Here is a 10564-nt window from a genome sequence, read left to right on the forward strand (position 1 = left end):
GTTTATTGGGAACGAGGAGCTGGAGCTCTCCGTGGGTCTGGCCACGAGCAAATGCTGCTTTTGCAGAGTTTCCATTTCCCTGGGTCGTTCACGGTGGACGCTCCACTCTGTTCGCTGCTCTCGATTTTGGCTGTCTAAATCTGTCAGGATGGGGTCATGTCCAGGCAGGGAAGGATTCGCAGCCCTCGGCGCTGAATTTGCACTTGCTGGGGTTTGGATTTTGGGGTCTAAATTGGGAGGTGCATCCTGCCATGGGCAGGGACGTTTTCCCAGGTTTATCCCAGGTTGCTCCCAGCCCTGTCCAGCCTGGCCTTGGACACTTCCAGGGATGTGGCAGCCACAGCCAGGGCCTCCCCACCCTCACAGGGAAGAAAGTCTGAGGCACCAAACCCCTCCTGGAGGGCTTGGTCTGGGCACGGAGGCTCCATCACCCCTGGGATGGGAGCTTCGTGTGTCACACCCTGTCCCTGTTCCCTTGGATGTGCACGGTGTGACACGGGATGGGAACAGGACAATCCCTGGGAGCTGCTGTGTATTCCACTGAGGAATTCTGGCCTGGAATTCCGGTCCTACCGAAGCTGAGGGCGCTCCCAGAAGCAGCAGAAGGAAGATCTTGGTCCCTCTCGAGGAGCAGGGGACGCTCCCCACGCCATCCCTGCTCCCCCAGCAGGGCACGGGTGACGCCTGGGAAAACATCCCTGAAAAGTGGAGGAGATCACTGAGATAACGGAGCCACTTAATCTTACCAGGACCCTGCTTGTCACCCTGTGCCTGACACGGCTACGTGGCTCTAGACAGGGCTGGCCGTGGCCTGGCTTGTGTCCCCTCGTGTCCCCCGGGCTCTCCGGCTGCTGCTCCATGAATAATGCACATCCCACAAAGAGCCGCGGCTCCGGTGTCAGGGCTCCAAGTTAAAAATTAACGGGGCTGAGACCGGATCCCCCCGCAGGACAATGGTGCGGCAGACGGGCCCGCGGTGGTGTCCCCTTACTGCCGGTGGCTCGTGTCACCAGCAGCCAGGGAGGTGGCCCAGCAGGGGGTTGAGGTGACAGGCGTGTGACAAGGTGTCCCCAAAAGCAGGGGTGAGGGTCCTTGCATGTGTGGGGGCATGGCTGAAGTGCTGGGAGCTGCTGGGTCTGGCTTAAAAACCCCAAACTGAGCCAAACCCAGCCCAACCCAGCTTAGCTGAACGCGACTGAGGTCAGTCCTGCCTAACCCAACCCAGCCCAACTAAACCCAGCTCAGCCAAACCCAGTCCAGCTGAACCTGGCCCGGCCCAGCCCAAATGAACAAATTCCAGCCCAACCCAACCCAATCCAGTCCAACCAACCCAACTAACCCAGCCCAACCCAGTCCAACGCAGCCCAACCCAGCCCAGCCTTGCTCTCCACACTCCCTGACAGGAAGGGGCAGCCTGGGAGGGTCGGGCTCAGCTCCCAGGGAACAGGGACAGGATTCACAGATATTTTCTTGAACTGCACCAGAGCTGAGGTTTAGGTTGGATTTAGGTTGGACATCAGGAGGAATTTCTCCATGGAAAGGGTGGTCAGGCACTGGCAGGGGCTGCCCAGGAGGGTTTGGAGTCCCCATCCCTGCGGTTGTCCAAGGAATTCCTGGATGTGGGACTCAGTGACCTCGCAGATATTTTCCAACCTCAGTGGTCATGCAGTGGAAATGAGGATGCCAAGCTGAGCTGGTGACAGCAGCAGTTGTCTGTGTTATCGTGTTTTGGGGACATGCCCTGGCGGCGCTGCTGATGCCTTAAGTTTCGGCTTTCCTGTTTTCCAGATTCTGTACTGCATTGGTGTATGTCTGAACTCCATATAAAGCATTAGCCGGCTCTCTTCATGGTTCAGACAAGCAAAACAATCCTTTTCCAGCTCCAGAACCAAGGACACCGCTGCAGCTTCAGGCCTGAAAACAACAAGGAATGGAGGAGAGCAGTGTCGCAGGATGGGACTGCATCACCTGAAGCTGGAATTGCATAATTAACCCCAATATGGAAACGGAAACTTATAAAAGTGTGAAAAACTTAAAAAAAACTTATAAAAGTGTGAAAACTTAAAAAAAAAACCAAAACCAAAACCGTATAAAAGTGTTATAAACGCGTGACCTGGGCTCCAACTTGGGTGTAGCCACGGCCGGGCTCTTTGACTTTCCGAGGTGTATCCTTGAAGGCCTTTTAATAAACCCCTTCTTTATTCTTTAACTCTCCCCGCTGCTCCACGCAGCCCCTCGGCCCGCGCTGCCCCGGCCCGCGCTCTGGGGAGCGCCGCGGCTCCCGGAACGGCCTGCCCGGGCCGCGCTGCCGGCCGGCCCCGGCGCGGCGGGCGGGCGCTGCCGAGCGGTTCCGGGGCGGAGCGCGGCGGTGCCGGCCGGGCCCGCGCTGCGGGCGGGGGGGGCCGCGCCTTGCCTGCCGGGCGGCGGCTGCGCTCCCGCCGGGGCCGGGGCAGGCGCCGGGGCAGGGCCGGGGGCGGCGGGCCCCGGGGCGGCCGCATGTGCGCCCCGCGGGGCGCCGCGCCAGGACGGAGCGGGCCGGGGCAGAGCCGGGCCGGCCCGAGCGGGGCCGTTGCGGGCGGCGGGGCCGCGCGGAGGCGGAGGCGGCCATGGAGGGGCTGGCGGGGTACGTGTACAAGGCGGCCAGCGAGGGCCGCGTGCTCACCTTGGCCGCGCTGCTGCTGAACCGCTCCGAGAGCGACATCAAGTACCTGCTGGGCTACGTGAGCCAGCACGGCGGGCAGCGCTCCACGCCGCTCATCATCGCCGCCCGCAACGGGCACGCCAAGGTGGTGCGGCTGCTGCTCGAGCATTACCGCGTCCACACGCAGCAGACCGGCACCGTCCGCTTCGACGGGTACGTGAGGCCCGGCCCGGACGGCCCCGGGCGCGGCCCGGGCTCGGCGGAGAGCGGGCTGGGAGGGCCGTGCGGGCCGCTGGCGGCTCCCGCTGGTGTGGGGCTGGGCTTGTGGGGCTTGGGAGCCTTCTCCAGCGCAGGGAATCCCGTGATCCGATGGTTCTTGTGGGTTCTGTGGCTTGGCGGCGGGTTCTTTTCAGCTCCGGCTCTTCTGTGACATGCTGGTCCTTGTGGTCCCAGCTCAGATTATTCCGTGGTCTTGGTGGTCCTTGTGAGCCGTTCCAGCTCAGTGTTCTGTGACTTGGTGGTGCTTGTGGATCTCTTCCAGCTCAGTATTCTGTGACTTGGTGGCCTCTGTGGGTATTTTTCAACTCGGGCTGTTTTGTGATTTGGTGGTCCTTGTGGGGCCCTGCCAGTTCTGTGTTCTGTGACTTGATGGCCCTTGTGGGTTCTTTTCAACTTGGGCTCTTCTGTGACTTGCTGGTCCTTGTGGGCCCTTCCAGCTCAGTATTCTGTCACTTGATGTCTGGGGAGCCCTTCCAGCTCAGGATTCTGTGACTTGATGGTCCTTGTGGGTTCTTCCTCACTCAGACTATTCTGTGACTTGGTGGTCCTTGTGGGTCCCAGCTCAGATTATTCTGTGACTTGTTGTCCTTGTAGGCCCTGTCCAGCTCAGTGTTCTGTCACTTGATGTCCTTGTGGACCCCTTCCACCCCAGGCTATTCTGTGACTCTGTGCCTTACTGGCCCCCGTGGGCCTCCTGCAGCTCAGACTGTTCTGTGACTCGATGGCCCCTGGGAGCCCTTCCCAACCCAGATTATTCTGTGACCTGGTGGTGCTTGTGTGTCCTTTCCGCCTCAGATTATTCCATGACCTGGTGGCCCTGATAGGCTCCATCCATTCTGGGCTTTGGTGGCCCTTGTGGGTCCCTTCCACCATCAGGTTCCACGAGCTGGTGGCCCTGGTAGGCTCCTTCCAAGGCAGATTATTCTGGCCCTTGTGGGTCCCTTCCAGTGATCTGTGATTGCCTCCTGCCCTCTGTGGGCCTCGGCAGAGCTCCCGGGGGATCTGATCTCTGATTTTCCCAGGCACAGAGGGCAGGCTGGCAGTGCCCAGGGCCCTTTGCTGCTGTTTTTAGCAATGAGTTCATGACACCCACACCTCAACATCCCGTGGGGGTTGGAGGCCACAGTGAGGTCACAGTTTGGTGATTTTCTGGTAAAAATGCCTGAGTGCTTGGAGATCCCACCTGGTGCCTTATGAGCCATAAATTCCTTTTCCATTTAGGATTCCCCATGTGAAGCTGTGGACAGGATAATATTCACAGCCCAGAGAGCTTCTGCTGGGCCCGAGTGGCCTTTTTGGGACATTTTTGCTGCTGCAGGTGACAGTGCCATCAGGAGAGGTTCTCACACAGCTCAGTTTTCACACACAGAACCACTTCCCTGTGTGGTTGGATTTTTAATCCTTCCTTTTCCCTTCCAGCTGGGTTTGTTGGTTTTTTTTTTTGGTGTGTGTGGTTTGTTTTTGGTTTTTTTTTTTGTTATTGTTTTGGGTTTTGTTTGGTTTTGTTTTTGTTGGTTTTTTTTGGTGTTTGTTGTTGTTGTTTTTTTTTTTTTTTTCCCCAGTCAGAAGCAGGCTGAGAATTCCCGGGGTGAGAATTCCTGGAGGAAGGACCTCCTGACAGACAGCAGATGCTGGATTTTTGCCTGGCTGGGGTGGGGATGTTTTCCAGAGGCTGTGCCTGGCACGGATTGAAGGAGGAGTTGTGGGAGGCACAATGGATGCAGGGAGAGGAGCAGAGCCCATGTGATCCCCAGGGATTGTTGTTCCTCAGATAAGGTGGCTCAGCAGCTCCTCTCCCTCGGAACCTCAAAACACCAACAAATCACCTCGTGTTCGTAAAAAATCCCCGCTCCTGACTCTCCTCCTGCTTCAACACATAAATATTTCAATGGAGTTATTTACAAAATCGGGAACTTCTCACTGGGAATTCTCTCTGAGATCTTGAAGAGCCTCTGGAGGTGTTGGATTTACAAACAGTTGCTGCAGAGCTGCGAGGGCTTTATAATAATTAAAAATCCCTGTGAAAGTGAAATTTCAGCTGATCTGACCATATTTTAACTTTGGGGAACGTGGCTGTTTGAAAATATTTGTCCTTCCCGTGTGTTTGGGACGTGCCTTGAGGGTGTGTGAATCCTGCCTGTTTTCTTCATTTAAATCCTTCAAAAACCAGGGAATGGGAAAGGGGCAAATCCTTTATTTCGTGCGCTGGGTTTAAGGGAATGAAAACAGCTTAAAAAGAAGGATCTGTCCCCTCATTTCCTCATCATTCATGTGACACAGATCTGTGGAGTCCAGCCCGGCCCAGAACTTCTGCTTTTTTGGGGTTTGTTTTCTTCCCGAGGTTCCGTTTGTGTCCCCAGGTTGCCGGGCTGGTTCAGGGCACGGGATCCCGAATGGGGAAGCGCTGGGGAACTGCAGCTCAGGGAGAGGGGGCAGGGGAAGTGATCAGAAATTTTGAAGCTGGTTTTGCTGCCAGGGCTGTTGCTGGTGTCTAAATCTGATTTTTTTGTATCGAAATATCCATGTTAAGGTTTTTTCTTGGTCTGTAGTGTGTCACTTTGTGACACTGGAGGGGGAATTCTAGAACTCTTCTTGCCAGACCTCTCTAAACTGAGGCTGGAGTTTGCAAGTGGGATCTTCAAGGTGGCCAAACCCCTTTGGCTGCTTTGAGGCTCCAACTTCCAACGCTCCGTGTGCTCCCTTGGCCTCATTCCTTGGCCGTGGGGATCCTGGTGAGTTCCTTAGAATCCAGGGATGGGCTGGCTGTGAAATCCCCACTGATGGCAGGGTGTGGGATGCTTTTGGAAGAGCGTCCGCCTAATTCCCTCTCCCCGTCCTCTCGTCCCCAGCTTCGTCATCGACGGGGCCACCGCGCTGTGGTGCGCGGCCGGCGCCGGCCACTTCGAGGTGGTCAAGCTGCTGGTGAGCCACGGCGCCAATGTCAACCACACCACGGTGACCAACTCGACGCCGCTGCGGGCGGCCTGCTTCGATGGCCGGCTGGACATCGTCAAGTACCTGGTGGAGAACAACGCCAACATCAGCATCGCCAACAAGTACGACAACACCTGCCTGATGATCGCGGCCTACAAGGGCCACACGGACGTGGTGCGCTACCTCCTGGAGCAGCACGCCGACCCCAACGCCAAGGCCCACTGCGGGGCCACCGCCCTGCACTTCGCCGCCGAGGCCGGCCACCTGGAGATCGTCAGGGAGCTGGTCAAGTGGAAGGCGGCCATGATGGTCAACGGCCACGGCATGACGCCGCTCAAAGTGGCCGCCGAGAGCTGCAAGGCCGACGTGGTGGAGCTGCTGCTGGCTCACGCCGACTGCGACAGGAGGAGCAGGATCGAAGCTCTGGAGCTGCTGGGGGCCTCGTTTGCCAACGACAGGGAGAACTACGACATTTTGAAGACTTACCACTATTTATATTTAGCCATGCTGGAGAGGTACCGCGACAGCGAGAACGTCATCGAGAAGGAGGTGCTTCCCCAGATCGAGGCTTACGGAAACAGGTCGGAATGCAGGACCCCTCAGGAATTAGAGTCCATTAGGCAGGACAGAGATGCCCTTCACATGGAAGGCCTCATAGTGCGGGAGAGGATCCTGGGCTCGGACAATATCGACGTCTCCCACCCCATCATTTACCGGGGCGCGGTCTACGCGGACAACATGGAGTTCGAGCAGTGCATCAAGCTCTGGCTCCACGCCCTGCACCTGCGGCAGAAGGGCAACAGGAACACCCACAAGGACCTGCTGAGGTTCGCTCAGGTCTTCTCCCAGATGATCCACCTGAACGAGCCCGTGAAAGCCAAGGACATCGAGAGCGTCCTGCGCTGCAGCGTGCTGGAGATCGAGCAGGGCATGGCGCGCATCAAAACCACCCCGGACGCCGACATCCACACGGCCATGGACAACTACGAGTGCAACATCTTCACCTTCCTCTACCTGGTGTGCATCTCCACCAAGACGCAGTGCAGCGAGGACGACCAGTCCCGCATCAACAAGCAGATCTACAACCTGATCCACCTGGACCCGCGCACGCGCGACGGCTCCAGCCTGCTGCACCACGCCGTCAACTCGGGCACGCCCGTGGACGACTTCCACACCAACGACGTGTGCAGCTTCCCCAACGCCCTGGTCACCAAGCTCCTGCTGGACTGCGGCGCCGACGTCAACGCCGTGGACAACGAGGGGAACAGCCCTCTGCACATCATCGTGCAGTACCACCGGCCCATCAGCGACTTCTTGACGTTGCACTCCATCATCATCAGCCTGGTGGAGGCCGGCGCCCACACGGACATGACCAACAAGCAGAAGAAAACCCCTCTGGACAAAAGTACCACCGGGGTGTCCGAAATCCTCCTTAAAACTCAAATGAAGCTGAGTCTCAAGTGCCTGGCTGCCCGCGCCGTGCGGATCTACAACATCAGCTACCAAAACCAGATCCCCAGAACTCTGGAGGAGTTTGTCCAGTTCCACTAGGCCGCGTCCAACCTTTTGTGGTGGTGCTATCCCGGGACAACACCAGACAGCAGAATACACCCGTGTCCATGAAGTTGTTTTTCTCCATTCCTTTGGTTTTGGGCTCCTCTGGATTCCGTCTGCGGCCTCAGTTCTCGGGTGGAGATGGTGGAGGGCGGGGGGCAGGAAAAGCCACGTCCTTGTCCTGTAGTTGAATCCGATGTTTGAGATTCTGGTCCTTTTTATGATTAAATGAATCCCTTGTTAGCTCTTGGTTTTCTAAATGATACAAGAAGAATCCCCCAGGTAACTCCCGTCGAACGCTTCGTGTCCGACACGATTCGCACAATTGGATTTCAAACTCCTCACAGTGAGGTGGGAAAAGAAAAATTGGGAATTCTGTGGTAGTTGGGTTAAAAGTGGAGTGTCCACCCCCAGGGCAGTGCGTTGCTCTCATACCTCACCCTGTTTTTATGCCTTTCAGCTCGTGCTGAAGATGTTGGTAACGTTTTAAAAGTTGTGTTTTAAATCAAAATTTACAGCTACAGACGTGAGGGGTGCTCTGTTAGGAAATGCAGGTGACAATTCAGCTCTGGGGGGCTGAATTCCATTATCAAGCTCCTCACTGACACCGCTCCAGTAAGTATTGAATAACCTATGGACAAAAGCCACTTCCACACTGACCGAAAATAACCGCAATCATCGTTTCTTTTTCTGTAGCTCTGTCACTCCTATCCGAGCATCATGCATGGATCCCTAGAAACTGGGTAGGGAATTTGTGTTCGTGTGTGTCCCAACATTTCAAACTGCTTTGGACTTGGGTTTTTTTTCTGTTGTTCCGATGCTCAACACGCACCTTTTTTTTGACTCAAAGTCTGTCCAGCTGCACTCTTGGATTCCAGATGCTGTATCTTCCTAACGGAGCCGTCTGCCGCCAAAGAGAGTCTTCCTTGAACCTGGCTTTTCCAAGAAGCGTTGGAGTCTGTGCCTCCCTGAATTGGACTCGAGGATTTTTCATGGTTTTTACTCCTTCCAGTAGGAAAATCTCTTCTTAAAACTGATTTTTACAAAAAAAAATTAAAATATTCTCCTCTCATCAACCTCTTTGCTGACGAGCGAGTGATTGTATGGGGACGTTGTCGGTTGAGAATTTTGGGAGAAGTGGCAGATGCTCCGGCAGGAAAATGTCACTTGTTGGGACAAGGCTCCTGAACCCTCTGTTCCTTTCCCACGCAGCTTTTTAACCGTCAGGATGAACGAATGTTCCGTGGGGTTTTTTTTAAAAACAATCCAGGTAGAACTTTCAGGCGAGATTTGGGGCACACGTTTCTATTTGTATGACAAAGAAATAAACATTGAATGTGGAATTACCTCGGCATTCCTGGTTTTTGTTCGGGGTTTGTGTCCTTTGAGGGAGAAGCTCTGGGGTCAGGTTTAGGTTCTCCAAGGAAGCTGTGGCTGCTGCATCCCTGGAATTGTCCTGAGGCCAGATTGGAGCAGTCTGGGATGGTGGAAGGTGTAATTTTCCCGAGGAGAATTCCAAAGTCACAATAAAAATTCCTGGCTGTTGATTCCAAAATACTTCCAAGCAGGTCAAGATCTTTGCTGTGGAGAAGCTGCTCCTGCTTCCAGCCTATTCCCGGTTGTTACCCTGCTTCCCAGTGAATTCCTGCTGCCTGGCGTCATGGAATGCTGTCCTGCCACCTTCCCCTTGTCACCAAGAGCCCTTGGCAAAAGGTAGGGAATACCTGTGGGCGCAGCCTTGGGAATCCTGGGATCTTCTCCGGGATCTGGAGTCTTCCTCCCACGCATTAAGCCCTGTGAGGTTGCCCCTTGCTCTCCCTGTTATTTAAAGCCCCCGATAAAATTCCTTGGAGCCTCCAGGTGCTGTTTTCCCTGGAAAAGCACGGAGTGACGTCCCGGGAAGAGCCGGGGTTGGGATGTTGATTATGGAGCGGGATCAGCACTGGGAGAGGCAGAAATAAACCTGGCCTAGAAATAAACCCGGAGCTGAGCCAGGCTTTGGAATGCCGAGGGATCCAGAGGGACGGAGCCACCCGGGGACTGGGGACAGCCACCTCCAACCCCGCCCCTGCTGCTGGCAGCCGTGCCCAGGGTCCTGGAAATCCGGGATTCCCAAATATTCCTTGGGAATGGCGGGGAGGTCAGCAGGATGGGGCAGGTGCACCCTGAGCGCCGTGGAAAAGCGGGAATTGTGTCCCGGAGTGTGCCCAGGCGGCCCTGCAAGGGAGGGGAACCGGGCACTGGGTGGGCAAGGAGGGAGGAAGTTCATAGATATAATTTATATATATACATATAGAAAAATGGGTTTATATATATAAATATATCAGCGTATTTATATATATAAAATACATCAGTGTATTTATATATATAAATGTATTGTTGTATTTATATATATCAATATATCAGTGTATTTATAAATATAAAAATATCAATGGATTTATATATATATAAAATATATCAGTGTATTTATGTATATAAAATACCTTCCTGTATTGATATATATATAAAAATAAATCAATGTATTTATATAAATTAAATATATATATCTCAATGTATTTATATGAATTAAAAAATATAAATATATCAATGTATTTATATATATAAAACAAATATGTGTATTTTTATATACACATACATATCAATGTGTTTATTTATATAATACATTAATGTATTTTATATATATAAAATATATCAGTGTATTTATATATATAAATATATCTGTAGTTACACATATAGTGTGTGTAGATAGATGTATAGCAATAGATGCAAAACTACATATATATAAAAATACATGTGTGTGTGCACATATATTTTAAATATAGGTACATATATGTAAATATATAATATATATAGATATGAGTAAAATATATAAACAATATATATTTAAATGTTTATGTATTTGTATGTTATATATATATTATGAACATATATATATATATTGTATAGATATCTATTATATACGTATACAAATAACTAGTGTATAATTATAGATAATATATAATATACATTATATATACACATATGTACATATATATGTTAGGTACATATACATATATATAAATACAAAAATTAATGTAATATAATATAATATAATATAATATAATATAATATAATATAATTAATATAATTAATGTAATGTAATATAATGTGATGTAA

At 52.4% G+C, this 10564-nt stretch overlaps 1 protein-coding gene across 1 annotated transcript; it reads left to right on the forward strand.

Moving 5' to 3' along the window:
- The first annotated feature begins 2443 nt into the window (after nucleotides 1-2443).
- Nucleotides 2444-8754, forward strand: FEM1B (fem-1 homolog B). Its single transcript, XM_038147350.1, has 2 exons — nucleotides 2444-2854; nucleotides 5770-8754. Exons 1-2 carry the CDS (start codon nucleotides 2607-2609, stop codon nucleotides 7403-7405), a joined length of 1884 nt encoding a protein of 627 aa, XP_038003278.1. The 5' UTR covers nucleotides 2444-2606; the 3' UTR covers nucleotides 7406-8754.
- The last annotated feature ends 1810 nt before the right edge of the window (nucleotides 8755-10564 follow it).

The sequence above is a fragment of the Motacilla alba genome, chromosome 10 (assembly GCF_015832195.1).
Source record: "Motacilla alba alba isolate MOTALB_02 chromosome 10, Motacilla_alba_V1.0_pri, whole genome shotgun sequence".
NCBI lineage: Eukaryota > Metazoa > Chordata > Aves > Passeriformes > Motacillidae > Motacilla > Motacilla alba.